This window comes from Molossus molossus, unplaced genomic scaffold, assembly GCF_014108415.1.
Source record: "Molossus molossus isolate mMolMol1 unplaced genomic scaffold, mMolMol1.p scaffold_m16_p_5, whole genome shotgun sequence".
NCBI lineage: Eukaryota > Metazoa > Chordata > Mammalia > Chiroptera > Molossidae > Molossus > Molossus molossus.
The window spans coordinates 50,207,741-50,225,683 of NW_023425388.1; the positions used below are offsets into that span (position 1 = coordinate 50,207,741).

Sequence of the window (17,943 nt, forward strand, 5' to 3'; positions counted from 1 at the left end):
TTCCTCGCCCTGGCCAGTTTGGCTCAGCGGTTAGAGCGTCGGCCTGCGGTCCGGAGAGACCCGGGTTCGGTTCCCGCTAAGGGCACGTACTTCGGTTGCAGTTTGTCCCCGGCCCTGGTTGGTCATGCGGGTGGCAGCCACTCGATGTGTCCCTTCACGTCGATGTTTCTCTCTCTCTCTCCCTTCCTCTCTCTCCCTCCCACTCTATCTGTACAAAAAATGGAAAAATACCCTCGGGTGAGGATAAAAAAAAAAAAATTAAAAAAAAATCCTCAACCGAGGATATATATATACATATATATATATATATATATATTATTGATTTTTTAGGGAGAGAGAAACATCTATGTGAGAGAGAAACATTGATCCTCCTGTATGTGCCCCCCGACTGTGGATCCAACCCACAACCTAGGTATGTGCCCTGACCGGGAATCAAACCCACAACCTTTTGGTGTATGGGACGACACTCCAACCAACTGAGCCACCCATCCAGGGATCTGATTTATTTTTTGAAGTAAGACTCTTTTGTTTTGGGAATCTCTTCCCAAAGTGGTGTTCTTAGTTTGGCAAAAGCAAAAACCAATTCCTAAAGTGGAATGGACAGTTGGGACATAGCTGAACTGCTCTGCATAAAAATACCAACGTTAGTCTTAAGTTAACTGGGAGACCTGCCTGAAATGGGTTGGGGTAGAGATGGAGGGAGAATTCTTTTCTGTTCGTGGCTTATAAAATATGTTGAGAAGAGTAGAGAGATGACCTTGGTGGAAGGAGAGTCCTTTTGGGAGACAATGGGCTATATAGACGCTATACTTGCAATAACCACTTCTAAGTCTTCTTCTAGCCTTTGTAATACCCTCATTACAGTATTCTCAAACTTTCAGTAACGTCCTGGTGTTAGCTGTGTACAGAAACTCCCCCTGCCCCCAAACTAGAGTGGTGGAAGACACAGGTGGGTAGCTAGTGGCTCTGGAGCTCTAGGGGGTGGCTTGCCGAACCTGCTGTACTGGGGAGTGTCTGTGTAAAGTTAAAGCAAGTCTAGAAAACTGAATCACAGGTAAGGATCAAGTGTGGTCTGGGACGGATTCGTGGGGCATGAAAACCTTTGAAGATTTCCAGCACTCTTTGGGGGTGGGGACTAGATTTTCTATCACTGAGTAGGGTGGGAGTTTTATTGTTGTTGATAATTAACCAGAAATATGACTTCTAGATCCCTGAAAGTTATTAGCAGCATTCCCTACCAGCCCAGAGGAGGAGACTAGTAGGTACTAATAGGCCACAGGTAACTTTTAATTCCTAAGCTTCTGTGATGTCTTCCTGGAGTTCTGCCCTTTCCTTTTCCCCATCGTGTGGTTTTCTTTTCTCTGGCTCCTACTGCACTTTGCATACACCTTGATCACAGTAGCCAACTGTCTTGTGATTTGTAATCTTGTCTCTCCCGGTAGACATCTAAGGTGGGGCACTGGGGCTGGTTCCCTGACCCCGCTTCAGTTCCAGCGATGCCACTTGCTAGCTTTGTAACCTTAGGCAAACTACTTCTCCATTGCCTGCGGTTGCTGAGAGAAATGAAGGTGACAGTTCCTGTCAAGCTCCTAGCACAGTAAACATTTGTTAATTAACCTGACCTACCTTTATTTTGTGTACTCAAACATTTACTGAGTACCTACTGTATTTCAGACCCTGGGAGCGCTCCCTCCCAGGTGTAGAACTCACGTGTAAGCCTGTGGGCCTTGTCCCTCTGGCCGTCTCAGGATTGGCTCCGCCAAAGAGAAAACCCCACCCACAGCCCTTTCCATCTCATCAATGATTGGGCCCCCGCAGGAGGTGGGGCCCTAGGGTGCGCGTGCGCAGATTGAGGATGAAGATGCCTTCCGGTCGGGAGGGAGGAGGTGACGTCAGGATCGGTGGCAGGCGGGGTCCTCCTGTAGCCCTGGGGACGTTGTATCTGTGGGCCTTCAGATCGCGTCACAAGTCGGCGACTGAACCTTGGCTGTGGTGGCTGAGGCGGCGAAGGCGGCAGCGGCGGCGACAGCTCTGGGGTTTGCGTCTCGGGGTGTGTCGGCCGCCGCTGCTGCTTCGGCCTGGTATGTACAAATGGCTGGTTAGGATTCTCGGCACCATTTTCCGCTTCTGTGACCGGCCGGTGCCCCCTGCCCGGGCCCTTCTGAAGAGACCGCGCTCGAACAGGTGAGAGGAGAGGGGCTGAGTACTGGCCTCTGTGCCCCCCTCCCCCACCCGGGCCTGGCTGAGCGCGCTGATCCAGCCAGGCAGGCCCGAGCTCAACCGAACCGCAGCCCAAAAGCGTAGCCGCGCCGCGGGAGTCGAGGTGCGGGTCGCGGGTGTCCTGGTGACGTAGTTGCTTCCTCCACCCTGTGCTGGTGCCGCTCCTGATGATGGAAGGAGCTAGACGCCTTTGGAGTGGCAGGTGATGGTTAGGATCTTCGTTCGGATGCTCTTGTCAGAGTCCACGCTGCTTTCTGTCAGCAGATGGGGCTTTATCATCCTTTGCCACGCTTAGATTGAAAACTGAAAATGTGTTTTGACTCACTGTTTACAAAGTACAGTCCCAAGTGTCAACTGTGGACAATAAGTGCAGTTAAGGGAAGTGAGATTGATAGCTTGCCCAAAGCTGTTTTGACTGCAAATACTGTTCTCTTAACACCGGGACAGCAGCTGTCTTGTTCTGAAACAGCTGTCAAACTCTGTGTGTGTGTGTGTGTGTGTGTGTGTGTGTGTGTGTGTGTGTGTTCGCGCGGAGAGGTTGGGAGAGCGGTTCTTAGCTTTAAAATTAGTGTATCACTAGTCTGTACTCTAAGTTAACATTTTGGGGAAACTCAAAGCTGTTCTTACTTAGCATTTAGCTCTTGGTTTGTCCCATTTCATAGTGTGTGCCCCTTTGTTTAAGAATTAATCTAGAAAATAAAATAACATAACAATTCTATATACCCGCCCCCTCCCAACTTTTAGTGATCAAGTGTTACTTTCAATTTAAAAACATTTTTTTTCCCTTCATTGATTTGAGAGAGAGAGGAGGGGAGAGGGAGAGAGAAACATCGATGAGAGAGAACATCGATTGGCCGCCCCCTGCATGCCCCACACTAGGGATTTGGTCCACAACCTGGACATGTGTCCTGACCAGGAATCGAACTGGTGATCTCTTGGTGCATGGGTCAATGCTAAACCACTGAGCCACACCAGCTGGGCAACTTTCATTTTTTAATTAAGTCTCAAGATCATTGAAAGGTGGTTTCTTGGAGTTTGGGAGAACAAGACGATTAATACACGAATCTGAGAATTCAAGTCATTGATGGAATAGACTGCTGGCTAAATTCCATTATGTATTTCAGAAAGGGCAAGGTTTCAACTTACTCCTTTCTACCTTTCCATAGGGCTGATATAAGGATCATTTGAGAACATTTTGTAAAGTGTCTAGCATGATGCTTAATATATATGGGTAGCATTTGTTTATTCTACCCAGAGGGTGTGGTGCAGAGGTTGGTGTATGATAGGCACTTGGTGATATATTCATTAAATACGGGAATATTAATTTGCTCTCCCCTGGTCTCTCTCTTTTTGCTATGAATCCCTGGTAGTCAGGGAAACAATGGTTTGGATATGAAAACCCTGTTCTTTATTGCACATCCTTAATCTAAAAAAAAACTCTTCTCAGTGTAAGCCATTCTTCAGTCAAAATGAAGTCAGGAGGTCTTGTTGGGATGTTTAAAGTAATGAACTGAATGCAATTCTCCTGGGATATTCTATTCATTTTTGTGAATATGATCAGTCACAATCATCTTTAGAAAGATGATTAGGCCTGGCTGGTATGTATCAGTGGATTAAGCATCATCTCATGGACTGAGAGGTCCCGGTTCGATTCCCGGGCAGGGCACATGCCAGGTTGTGGGCTCAATCCTCAGTGGGGGATGTGCAGGGGGCAGTCGATCGATGTTTCTCCCTCACATTGATGTTTCTATCTCTCCCTTTCCCTCTCTCTAAAAAAAACAAGAAAAACACATTAAAAAAAAAGAAGAAGAAATAGTAGTAGTAGTATACTATGAATCTTTAACATTGTTGGAGGTATAGGTCCAATAATTTTTCTGAATTTTCAGATTCTTCATTACCACTGTAATGTAGTTTCCATGAAAAAAAAATGCAGTTAAATATAATAGCTTTTCTGGCTAAGAACTGTCTTTCAAGGCTTCTTATATTGTTTACGTCTGCTTGAAGTAGAAAATGACTTGGGAGGTGCTGTTGTTTTTAAGTCATTGATGGAGAGAAGGAAAAAGCTAGTCCTAGGTTCTTCCCTATGTTCATTTCCTAGCTAAGTGATTTTTGGCCAGTTTCAAGTTTGTACTTGAGCCAAATTACAGATTAGTATATGCTAGGGAGTTTTGGGTCTCTCTCAAATAGTTGAAATCATTGTGTAAATCCTACTGTGGAGTAGCATTTTCTTTTAAAACATTAGTATGATCTCTTTTTTTTTTTTTGATATTTTGTTCAGATAGAGTGGGAGGGAGGGAGAGAGAGAGAGAGAGAGAGAGAGAGGGAGAGAAACATCGATGTGAAAGGGACACATCGAGTAGTTGCCACCCGCACAACCCAACCAGGGCCGGGGACAAACTGCAACTGAGGTACGTGCCTTTAGCGGGAACCGAACCCCGGTCTCTCGGGACCACAGGCTGACGCTCCAACCATTGAGCCAAACCGGCCAGGGCAGTATGATCTCATTTTATGACAAAGTGAATGAAGGGAGGTACGTCGTATAAATACTGAGTTTACTTACAGAATTGATATGTGTGTATATATAAATATGTGTGTGTGTGTATATATATATATGTGTGTGTATATATATGTGTGTATATATATATTTCTCTCTTTTATTTTTTTTCAGCACTCTGTTTTCTACAGTGGACACTGATGAAATACCAGCCAAAAGACCAAGATTAGGTATTGAATATTAATTTAAAAAATAAGTATTTTAATGTGAAAACTATATGTATATAACAGAATTCAAAAGGTAAAAAGTGTGTGCAGTGAAAAGTAAGTCTCTTTCCCATCCCTTTTCTACTCAGTTATCTTTTCTGGAGGTAACCACTGTTACCAGGGAATTAACTGTCTTTCTAGATAGATAACCCTGTAGATTGAAGATACAATTTTTTAAAGCTTTTTAATTATTTATTTTTTTTTGTTAATCCTCACCGAAGGACATTTTTTCATTGATTTTTTTATTTATTTTTTAGATAGGCTGGAAAGGAGAGAGGGAGAAACATTAATGTGAGAGTGAGAGCCACACATCGATTGATTGCCTCCTGCATGACCCCGACCAGTCCAGGGATCAAGATACCTGCAGCTGCCCTGGCCAATTTGGCTTAACAGTTAGAGCATTGGCCTGCAGACCAATGAGTCTCGGGTTCGATTCCAGTCAAGGGCACGTACCTCGGTTGTGGTTTGTCCCTCCCTGTTCCTGGTCAGGTAATGCGGGAGGCAGCCAGTTGATGTGTCTCTCTTGCATCATGTTTCTCTCTCTCTCTCCTTTCCTCTCCCTCCCTCCCACTCTATCTGATGATAAACAGAAAAATATCCTCGAGGATTAAAAAAAAAAAAAATACGGGCAACCTAAGTAAGTACCCTTGCCGAGAATCGAACCCTTGACCCTTTGGTCTGCAGGCTAATGCTCTAACTGCTGAGCCAAACCAGCTATGGCTAAAGCTTTTTTTTAAATATACATTTTAAAATTCTAAATCTTCCTATAAAGAAAAGTTGCCCTTTAAATTTGAGGAGAAAATATTGTAAAAACTACTTCAAACTTGAGTCATCTGGTTCAGATAGCTGAGTAAACCAATCTAATGTGTTGCCACAAATTGTTTACTTACCTATAATCTGAAGGGCTAGACATCATTTGATAGAAGAGAATAAAATAAGAGTAAAAGGAAAAGGCACAATGGAATACTATAATAATATTTTTTCTTTCTCAAAAAATGCATGTGAATGTGGAGTTACTTCCAGATGTGGTAGTTAAGAGTGGACACGTCTGTGTTAAGATTTCATTTCAATCTAATGAGTACTTACTGAGCATGTCTTACTGTTAAGTAGTGTCTTAGATTCCACAGGAAATACAAAAATGAGTAAGACAGTATCTCTATTTTTAAAAACCTTACAGTTATAAGGGTATATGATTATATAGTGGGGGATATAAGACAAGCAAATAAATAATCCCATTGTCAATGAGGACATGGTAAATGAAATAAGAAAGGTAATAACAAAATACTGTCTAATTTTTAGCTGGTTAAGAGTCTCTGAATGTTTAGTGAAGGAGCTAGTGTGAGGTGGGTCTTGAAGGATGGATAGGATATCGGCAGAGAGCAATAGGAAGGAAAAGCTTTCTAGGTAGAGGGAATGGTACTGGTAAGTTGTGCAGTTCAGGAGCTAGTGAGTAGAACTTAAGGAGAAAAGTTGGCAGGAGAGATAGGTCAAATTATTTTTCAAAAAAATATTTTATTTTTTTCAAATAAAAAATAACCTGTGGTACATATACACCGTGGAATATTACTCAGCCATAAAAATGAATGAAAAATTTTCATTTGTGAAATTATAGATGGACCTGGAGGGTATTATGCCAAGTGAAATGAGTCAGAAAGAAAGACAAATACCAATATGATTTCTTACATGAAAAAAATAAAATAGAAAAATTCATAGATACAGAGAACAGACTGATGTTTGACAGGAGAGGGAGGTTGGGGGACTGGGTGAAAAAGAAGAAGGGATTAAGAAGTACAAATTGGTAGTTACAGAATAGTCACAAAGATATAAATTACAGCATAGAGTATATATCATAATAACTATATTTGGGATCATATGGGTACTCAAAATATCAGGGAACCACTCCGTGAAGTTCATGATTTTATAACCACTGGGCTGTACATCTGAAACTAATACAGAATAATATTGAATATAAACTGTAATTGAAAATAAAAAAATTACCTTTCAACCCTGGCTGGTATGGCTCAAGTGGTTAGAGTGTTGGCCCTCCTACCAAAGGGTCACAGGTGTGATTCCTGGTCAAGGACACATAACTGGGTTGCAGGTTCGATTCCCAGCCCTGGTTGGGGTATGTGTGGGAGGCAGCCAGTCTATGTGTCTCTGTCACATTGATGTTTTTCTCTCTCATTCTCTCCCTGTTTCTTCCCTCCTTCCCTTCCACTCTCTCTAAAAAAAAAATCAATAGAAAAAATATCCTTGGGTGAGGATTAACAACAAAAAAAATTTTATCTTTCAGCCCTGGCCGGGTATTTCAGTTGGTTAGAGAGTCATTCTTATACACCAAGGTTGTGGGTTCAATTCCAAGTCAGGGCACATACAAGAAGCAATTAATTAATGTATAAATAAGTGGAACAAAAAAAATGATATTTCTCTCTCTCCCCCTCTTTAAAATCAGTCAACAAATTAAAAAAAAAAATTTAATTACCTTTTAAATATATTTGTTTAGCAAAAGAGTGTCAATTTTAAAGAAAAATATAAATAAATAACTGTATGTGGTAAACTAATAATAACATAAACAGTGAAATTACAGAAATTTCCTGAAATAATTCTGGCAGTTATACATTTTATGGACTTCTATGTTAAGGATCTCTTCTGTGATTTCCATGAAATATGTGTTGTGATTTTCTGAATGGAAACTGTAGAAGGAAACCTAAGCCAAAGGGGAGGAGTGAGTAGCAGAGGGAATGCTGGCAGAGTTTGTACAGGTTTGTAGCAGTGCTGTACAGTAGAACTATATGCCATGATGGCTATTGAGCACTTGAAATGGGGTTAGTGCAACTAAGAAACTGAATTCAATTTAATTAATTAATTTATTTTTAATAATTTATTTTTCTATATTGATTTTAGAGGAGGGGAGAGAGAGAGATAGAAACATTGATGAGAGACCATTGATTGGACACCTTCTGCATGACTCACTGGGGATTTGGCCTACAACCTGGGCTTGTGCCCTGATCAGGAATCGAACTGGTGACCTCTGGTGTATGGGTTGACACTCAACCACTGAGCCACACTGGCCAGGCCCGAATTTAATTTTAATTAAATTAAGACTTAGATAACTTACATGTGGCTTCTGGCTATTATAGTGGGCAGTACACTGTACTGGTTGCTTTTCAGAGAAAAAAATGAAAGTCTAAAAGAAAAGAAGGAGGACCTTAGAATTGCAGACACATGATTTATAGAAGAAAAGGATTTTAAGAGATCTTTCAGGAAAATAAGGTGGACTTATCCCCATTCTACAGATGAGCCAGGCCTTTTTTTTTTTTTTGCAAATTTTTTTTCCTTTATTGATTTTAGAGAGAGAGGAAGTTAGAGGGAGAGAGGGAAGATCGATTGGCTACCTTCTGCATGCCCCCCACTGAGGATTGGGCCCACAACCTGGGCATGTGTCCTGACTGGGAATCAAACTGGTGACCTCTTGGTGCATGGGTCGACGCTCAACCACTGAGCCACAGCAGCCAGACGCCTTTTTTTTTTAAGTCAATGACATCTTTTGACGTAATCTTGGGCATATCCAGATTTTGACAAAAGTTGTAGGAAAATAAACAAATTTGTAGGAAAATAAATGAGGCTAAGGTGATTACATTACTTTTTTGTGTCCACTATTTAACTATGATGTTCAGAGTACCTTCTGTCTTCTGGGTTTGGATGACTGTAGGTTAAGCACCAATTCCTAAAACTGTTTTTCTCCCACATAAAGCTCAACATTATTAAAGATTACTTGGGATTCTTTCTTCCTAATTTCTAAAAAGAGAAAAAGGATATTTGCAAATTTGGTCCTTTTAACTATTCTCTGGTTACAAATTACTTCAGATTGGATTCTGCTTTACTCAACTCTTACATCCCCCCGCTGAAAGTATTATATCTCTTACATGTTCTGGAGTGCTTGTTGCTTAAAAGCCACAATTTCAACTTCAGGCTATTTTTTCTAAAGCAGAATGAAGCTAAGAATGATTTCTTTCTTTCAAACTAGTGCTTTAGAATAGCCTTAATTAGGAAATAGAAAACAAATTGTAGAAAATAAATCATCAGTGTAGGAAGTAAGAGAAGAATAATGATAAAAGAAGGAAGTTGAGAAAACACAAACTTACCCCTCCCCCTTGTTTATTTACTTAACTTATTTTGTAATCCTTATGTTTGGTGGCAGGGAGGGGATAGTATGAGATCTCCCAACACACCCTGTATGTTTTTAAAAAAAATATGTTTTTATTAATTTTTTTAGAGAGGAAAGAAGGAGAGAGAGGTAGAAACTCACCCCCCACCAGGAATTGAACCCAAAACATGGGTATGTGCCCTGTCTGAGCAACCTCTCGGTGCAGGGGTCATTGTTCCACCACTGAGCCACACTGACTGGGCAGGGATAGCCTTGTTTTATCATAGATGTTTAAGAATTGCATATTTTATATTTCAGTAATTTCTACCCTGGGCATAGTCAAGATACAATAGTCACGTAGTGAGTAGTTGTTTAGGACAACTATCTTCTTACCTGCCCAGGAAGTAAGGACAAACCAGTGAGAAAATGATAAGTGTTTCCTATAGGAGTCTGCCATATCTAGTGATTATAAGCTCCAGGTTGTTAAGTTCTGCCCCTCTCTCTTAGGTATAGATTTCTTTTTATGTTTGGGAGAACTCATTGCTTGAAAACTCTCATTTCAGAACTTTTTGTGTATGAATCTGTGTGATTTGCTAAAGTGATGGTTTCATGTTTTTGTTACATCCTGGATATTTTACTAAAAAAACAAAAATTACAGTGCTGGAATTTTAGTTATTCAGGTAGGAGAAAAATTATTTTTACTGATACCTTTTTATCTCAGTGTTTGAAAATAGGATTTACAATAAAAATTGAGACGCCTTTTTAAAGATACAATTTTATTTTTTTTGCCAGAAGGTTATTTATGTTTATATGTATATGTAATCTATATTACACTTTCTAGATTGCTTTATTCATCAAGTTAAAAACAGTCTCTACAATGCTGCCAGCTTGTTTGGATTCCCATTCCAGCTAACTACAAAGCCCATGGTAGCTTCTGCTTGTAACGGAACACGGAATGCGGCCCCTTCAGGAGAGGTCAGTGGGGCTAGGGCTCCATTGGAGCTACTGAGTTTTGTACTTAATCATTGAAATTAAATTTTGGAAATATTCTCATTTCAGGAATTTAGTATGTAGAATGACTTCTTTCCCAAAATGTGTATGTCTTTATTAGCCTTGAAATAAAGGTCAAAAACTTAAAAGTTAAGAAATTACACTTTTTTAAAGAAATTACATACTTAAAAAATATTTATCAAGAGTCTAATTACTGGGTGGGAGTGGGGAGGAGGGAGTCAAAGGAGGGGAAAATGGGAGGACATCTGTAATACTTTCAGCAACAAAGATTAAAAAAAGATTCTAGCCCTGGCCGGTTTGGCTCAGCGATTAGAGCGTCGGCCTGCGGTCTGGAGAGACCCGGGTTCGGTTCCCGCTAAGGGCACGTACTTCGGTTGCAGTTTGTCCCCGGCCCTGGTTGGTCGTGCGGGTGGCAGCCACTCGATGTGTCCCTTTCACGTCGATGTTTCTCTCTCTCCCTCCCTCCCACTCTATCTGTACAAAAAATGGAAAAATGCCCTCGGGTGAGGATAAAAAAAAAAAAAAAAGATTCTAATTACTGAATAATAAGTATGTTTGAAGACCTTGGAATTGTGTGTGTGATTTTTTTTTTTAATCCTCACCTGAGGATAGTTTTCCATTTATTTTCAGACAGAGGGAGAGGGAGAGAGAGAAACAAATCAACTAGTTGCCTCCTGCATGACCCCGACCAGGGACAAACCGAAATCAAGGTACGTGCTCTTGACTGGAATTGAACCCGTGACTTATTAGTCCACAGGTTGATGCTCTAACTGCTGAGCCAAACCGGCCAGGGCGTTGTTTTTTTTTACATCATTTCGTAAGTCTTCAGAAATTAAACATCTGGTTTTATTGATTATATCTGTTCTGTGAGCTAGCACCAATAGATTGATTTTTTTTTCATATTAGAAACTTAAATTGTAAAGTTATATACTACAGAGGTCATTCTGTTTGATTTTAAGGTATTTTCGAGAAACTCTTCATCTTGTGAACTGACAGGTTCCGGATCCTGGAACAACATGCTGAAACTGGGTGAGGTGGACAAAAATATTTCTGCTTCCCCCTACCTGCCTCTTTTTTCTGAGTTGAGAAGATGAAAGGAGAGCACTAATTTGGGTTGGGATGAGAACACAGACATTCTCTCTGTCATTCTAAAAAAGCAAATAGCTTTCCTTCAGAATTGTCTTTGAACTTATTGTTGTGTTTTCTGTTTGTATTTTCAGTGTCCTTAATGTGATTTAGATCAAGTTTCATTCATTAAAAAAAAAAACAACCACATAAACATTTCCCAAGAGCTTACTCTGTTAGGCATTGCTAAGTTATCAGGAATAATAGAATAATAATGTATTTAATAACAAAATAATAAAACCTTTAATAACAAAACAAAGAGCAATAATAACAAAAACAGTAAAACTCTGCCTTAGAAGGATGTTATCTGATTGGGGAGCAATCTTAGGTGCCCAGTTCTCATAATTCTATGGATTAGGAACCTCTATATCATCCAGGCCCGAAATTGAATTGTTATTGAATATATTGTACACAATGCTATGTTAGGGAAATATAGGAAGAAGCCAGAGTCCTGAAAATGGTGTGATCTCTGCTAGCCAGGTGGGTTTGTAAAGTTTGAGATGAAGGGGCAAAAGCTTTTAGAGAAGTTGTGGTTTAGAAGTTAAAAGTGGAAGAAGCTAAGGAAATGATAAAATCTTAGAGCAGTGCTTCTCAAACAAACTTTAAAGTACCTCTAGTTGCAGACAAAAGGAAAGTAAATGTGTATACCAAAGCCTGAGAATCTAGTTCCAAGGGACCTAGGACAAGGATGATACTTCTTTGAAGTCTTTCATTTTATTTAAAAAGTTAAACAGATTAGATTTCATAATCTATTTATATGGTTTGAATATATAAATGTTTAAAATTATTTATCATTAAAATTGACTTGGAAAGGATAGAGGATTTGTCTTATGCCCTAGGTACCAGCAGTATATTTCTGTGGGCTTATGTAGCCTTGTCAGAGAAGCACAGGTATTCCTAGGGCAGGTTTCTTATATGAAGGAGTCCACAGACTCTAATCTGAAACCTTTAGAAATGTGTTCAGGATTCTGAATGTATCCTATTTTAGATATATTGTATTTAATGTATTGTATATATTGTATGTTGTATATATTGTATTGAATATTATTTAAAAACCCATTGGGATTGAACATTGGTCCAAGTCAGGTTTTGCAAACAAATGAATTCAGGTCAATTTAGGTTTTGCTGCTACAGTTGCATTTTGGGAGTCCTCAGAGATTCTAAGCTCCTCTAATAGCTTCAGCAGAAAATGTGACTGATAAAAATTTGCTTACCATTTTCTGAAGTATAGTAACCATCGCACAAGTGTTAGAAGCTTCCAGTGAACTGTAGTACCATATGGCAGGTTTTCATTTAAAAATACTTCTGTTTTCTTGGAAAGAAGAAATAATTTGAAAAGTTGTCTTAATTTGATTAGATAATAGGGAGTTTTATAATTATTGAGTTCTTCATGCCTCTTATTGGTCCCAGCAAGCAAAACTAGGAAAGCTTGCCTATGAAGTGTCATTGCTTATCTTAGTTTAAAGATGAACTAAGCACTATTGCTTTTCCTTTAACTTGACAAAGTTTGTGCTGGACTTCTGTGCTGTATAGTAATAGAATTTGAAACATAATGTATGTAGTTCTACAATGTAGACTGATCACACAATTTCTTTTCTAATGCAGACTGTTCACAGGTGTTTTGTTTAATTTATTTTTTTATAATTACAAATGCACTTTTAAAATAGGTAATAAATCTCCTAATGGAATAAGTGACTATCCAAAGATCAGAGTGACAGTAACTCGAGATCAGCCTCGCAGAGTCCTCCCTTCCTTTGGGTAAGTGTTCAATTCTGCCTTTCTTTATCCTTTGCGCCACTGGCCTGGGTGGGTAAATTCTGCCTTTCTTTAAATGGGAAGTTAGCACTTATTAGGTGCTCAATCTTGCTAGGCATTCTCACTTTTATCCTATTATGTAATCTTGTTAAGTAGGTACTCTGAGGTTAGTGGCTTACCAAATGTCATTGAGCTAGTGAGAAATTTGAAATCAGTTGTGCATTATTTTTTCTGCCATATTATATGCCCATAGCATCTGATTTTGAAAACCTTATGAAAAAGAATTGTCATCCACTTCTAAACTTTTAAAACAGTAGAATCATGCAGAAAAGTATAGAAGTCATGTGTCTAGACTGATGAATTTCATACACTGAACTGTTATATTATTAATTTTCTCCTTTTGGTGTTCTCACTTTCTAGAATTTCTTCTGCTTGGATATTAGATTTTTTTTTTTAGACCTTTTGGGTTGATTGGATTTTCCTGTATATTCTTTTTTGTTGTTGTCCTTGCCCTTTAAAAAAGATCTTTTACTGATTTTGGGGTGAGGGTGGGGGCGCGATTCATAGTTTTTAAGTTGTAAGCATCCTCCCTCTCCCTATTCCCCATGGTTTTTCTTTCAGTAAGCACCTTGTTCTTATTGTAAGGACGCAATATCTTATTTCTCTAAAGCCGTTAATTATTTTAAAATTTCTTCTCCCTGCTTTATCTGCTTCCTCTGAATTCCTTGCTCCCTTTGCTTTATTTTTGGTTTTATGTTTTATATTAGAGTCTTTGTTCAAATACCTGGTAATCGTTGGCTGTCCACTCATAATTAAGAATGAGACACTAACTAAAAACTAAGGCTCTGGAGTTGGATGAATGGTTGATTGTAGAGCTAGGAAAGAAAGTACAAAATGAGTTTGTTTAATGTCTTGTGCCAGAAATTGAAGGAGTGCTCAGAAACTGGGGACATGTCAACATGACACAGGGGGAAACTTGAAGGGGCTTTTACTGGCCAAATTGGGGACAATTTAAGTATCAAAAATGAATAAAGACAGGGTTATAGGTGCTAATAAATAATAATATATTGTGGGAGGGAAAGATAATAATATATTGTGGGATGCCACCTAGTAGGTGTAGAGGGATAGAATTTAAAAAATCATTTTGTAACTATCGTAGTAATAATTTATACATACAGGAATCAGTTGAGCTGAAACTAGTAAGTAAAAGTTTGATGAGGTATGGGATACTTACATAAACTCAAAATATCTTCCCATAGATTACTTAATTACAAAGGGAAAAATAGTAACTTTAGAGTAAAGAAAATTGTTTGACCCCCACCTTACCCAAAGGAACAACGTTAAAGCCACTCACAGTGACACAAATGGACATTGTGGTCTCCAGATATATTGCACTTGAGAATATCATCAGTTAATTTGTATTGCTGCAAAAATCAATAACCTGAATCTAAGAATGAGAAAACTGGTTAAGGCCTGTACTCTTCAGCTGAAAAACTGTTTTAGTTTAAAGCAGACTAAAGATACATGACCACTAAATGCAATATGAGGTCTTGCTTGGATTAAAGATAGGAAAAAAATGGCCATGAAGGATATTTTTAATATCTTTGAAGAAATATAACAATTAGCATGTTACATATTGTGTCATTGCTAAAGTCCCTGGATTTTGATGATCGTATTGTAGTTATATAAAAGATGTCCTTGTTCTTGGGAGATACATACGTAAATATTTAGAAGTAAACTGATTTCTTCTAAGCATTTAATGCTATAATTGTCTATAAGCATTGCTTTAGCTGCATCTCAGACATTTTGAAAAGTTGTTTTTAATTTTTATTCAATTTAAAAATGCTTTCTAGTTTCTACTTTACTTCCTTTTTAACCAGTAATTTTTCTGAAGCATAGAGTTCTGTTTAATATCCAAATGTTTGGGACTTTCCAGACATCCTTCAGTTATTTAGTTTAACTCCATTGTGATCAGAGAATATACTTAGTATGGTTTCAGTTCTTTTAAGTTTTAACCTTTATTTTATGGCCTAGAATACTGTGTACTTGAAAAGAATGTGTATTTTGCTATTGTTGGGTAGAGTGTTCTTATAAATGTCAGCTCAAGTTTGCTGATGTTTTCTAGGTCTTATTGGTTTCTGTCTACTTTTTTATTGATTGATGAGTAAGGAGTGTTGATGTTTCCTACTGTAATTGTGGACTTGTTTATTTCTTCATCCAGTTATGTCCATTTTTGTTTTGTGTAGTTTGTTTTCATTTTACCCAGGTTCACCAGTTATCATTTTGCCAAATCTTTATCATTTTCTGTCATATATACATAATATTTTTTCCTGAACCAGTTGAGAGTCTTAGACTCATGCCCTTTTAATCATAGGTAATTGTGTGTGTTTGTGTTTATTTCTTAGAATGAGGACATTTACTTACATAATCATAGATTATAAAAATCAGAAAATTTAATAAAATACTATTAGATATTCTTATTTAAATTTATCCATAATAGTGATTATTTTTCCTGGTCCACAATTCAGTGCAGGATCATGTATTAATTTAAATTTCATGTCTTGTTGATTTCCTTTAATCTGGAATAACTCCTCAGACTTTGTCTTTAATAGCATGAATGTTTTTAAAGAATCCAGGGTTGGGCAAAAGTATGTTTACAGTTGTTCATAAGGAAAATAATACAGTAATTAATAAATAATAATAAACTATGTTTCGCATACTCACAACAGTAAACCTACTTTTGCCCACCCTGTATAAAACATTTCTTTTATAGAATGTTATTTAATTTTGTCTGACATTTATTCATGATTTGTTTTAGGTTATGCAACTTTTCTTGTAAAAATATTATATACACCCTGGCCGGTTTGGCTCAGCGGTTAGAGCATCGGCCTGCGGTCCAGAGAGACCTGGGTTCGGTACCCGCAAGGGGCGCATGCCTTGGTTGCAGTTTGTCCCCGGCCCTGGTTGGTTGTGCGGGTGGCAGCCACTCGATGTGTCCCTTTCATGTCGATGTTTCTCTCTTTCTCTCTCTTTCTTTCCCTCCCACTCTGTGAACAAAAAATGGGAAAATGTCCTCGGGTGAGGATAAAAAAAAATATATATATATATATTATATACGTGGTGTATCCTTTTTAAGACATCATATCAAGAAGGTATGATGTCGGTTTGTCCCATTGTTGGTGGTGACAGGAAAGGCAGGCTCTTCTACCAGCAACAGTGACAAGGGGCTTTACGGCTTTCATTTCTTTAGCACTTGTTAATTTATCTTTATTAATTTAGCATTCAGCAGATACGAGTGCCTTTCGGGTTAGATCATGTTCTAGGATACCGTGATAAAAAGATGTGATCTCTGTCTTCATGGAATTTAAAGTTTGGTGTGGGATATAGACATTAAGCAATCACCCTGATAATTAATTCCAGTGATGCCAAGTGAGTAAAGGGAAGTGCAGTACAAGAAGAGGGTATGTGTAGTAGGGGAGCTAATTTCAGAGGTGGGGTTGGAAAACTGGGCTTGAGGAATAAGGCAGAGGCTTTCATGTGGCAGCCCTGGTGACTGGAAATGGACATCCCATAGTGGAATTCTGGGGTACCCTCTATTCTAGAGATAGATCTAACTTTTGTGAATGCTAGTTGTCTGATTTGCCAAGAATAAGCTTAATCTGGGAAGCCTAATGACAGAATGGTCTGAAGCTTAGATTCCAGCAATTTAAGCAGTTTGGTGATACATTAAAACAATTTTTTTTCTCTCTCAGTTTTACTTTGAACTCAGAAGGCTATAATAGAAGACCGGGTGGCCGCCGCCATAGCAAAGGCAATCCAGAGAGTTCCTTAAAGTGGAAACCTCACGAACAGGTTGCCACGGAGATGATTACTGAAGAGGGTGGCAAGGGTCTGAGGCGCCCCCACTGTACTGTGGAGGAGGTAAGCCCTTCTAGCCTGATCTCTTTTGAAAACTATTTTATAAATTGGGGTGGGAGGTCAGTAATATATGTACCACAGTATAAAATTTAAAAGGTATAAAAGGGTGTACAGTGACTATAAACTTCCCAGTCTCATTTCCGTACCTGGCCCTACCACCCTGTTTGACTCTGATATTTGTATGTATCCTTCTAGAGATATTCTATACATATGTAATTTAGTGAATTTCCAGATTATTTTTACTATAGGAAAGAAAAAGGAAAAGGTAATGGATTCTTTTTGAGTGCCTGAATTGTTCTAACTTCTTTCTTTTAGAAGCTGTAATAACTGATTGAGAGAAGTTACATGGTATACGTGTCTGTGCTTTCCTTCATTTTTCCAGGACACTTAGCATGATATCTTCATCAACAAGCTCCTCTTCACTTCTCTCTTGGAGTCTTCACTTATTCCAGGAGCATTTAGAATTATTCCTGTATCTGGCATTCCCCAGGACCATCACCAATTGCTACATGGTTTTGTGAGCTTCTTAGTTTGGCTCACCTTAGAAATACTTTTTGGGTGCCTGTTGTCAGCAATTTGAATTGAATAAAATATGGTCCCTGTTCTCTAGGATCTTATACATAAATAGTTGTACTGAATAAAGAGGTAGGCAGAGAGAGGAATGGACTACAGCCCTGGAGGAGGTTTTAAGGAGAGGTATTACAAAGTCGGCTTCAATACCTTTAGATGAGAAACCAGAGATGAGACTGAGCACATATAGGGTATACACAAGATACATTCTTGAAATATTAGAAGGTAATATTAGCAAGGGCATATTCATTGGTTAAGTGTGATATAAAATTAGCAGGAAGAGCTTGAGTCCCAGATTTCAGTCTTGGGTAAATAAGTGCCGCTGACCAAGATAACCTGGGTATTTAGGGGGAAGTTAATGTCTGCAGTTTTGGACATTGTTTAAAGTGCCTGTAAACATGCAAAGTGACCTGGCCCATAGAGTTTTAAGAAGAAGG

The 17,943-nt window shown here is 38.7% G+C and overlaps 1 protein-coding gene across 5 annotated transcripts in view; it reads left to right on the forward strand.

Annotated features, from left to right (window-relative positions):
- Positions 1-1,846: 1,846 nt before the first annotated feature.
- The window catches only part of SENP2 (SUMO specific peptidase 2), a 33,612-nt gene continuing 17,515 nt past the window's right edge, over positions 1,847-17,943 (forward strand). For 2 of the 5 annotated variants that reach the window (XM_036242603.1, XM_036242606.1), the window contains exons 1-6: positions 1,964-2,184; positions 4,889-4,944; positions 9,969-10,102; positions 11,098-11,167; positions 12,931-13,021; positions 16,771-16,939. In XM_036242603.1, coding sequence (XP_036098496.1) covers positions 2,084-2,184; positions 4,889-4,944; positions 9,969-10,102; positions 11,098-11,167; positions 12,931-13,021; positions 16,771-16,939 — 621 coding nt within the window. In that variant the 5' untranslated portion in view covers positions 1,964-2,083. Of the gene's footprint in view, positions 2,185-4,888; positions 4,945-9,690; positions 9,808-9,968; positions 10,103-11,097; positions 11,168-12,930; positions 13,022-16,770; positions 16,940-17,943 lie in introns of those variants that run through there. The other 3 variants (XM_036242602.1, XM_036242605.1, XM_036242604.1) reach the window with 3 other exon arrangements.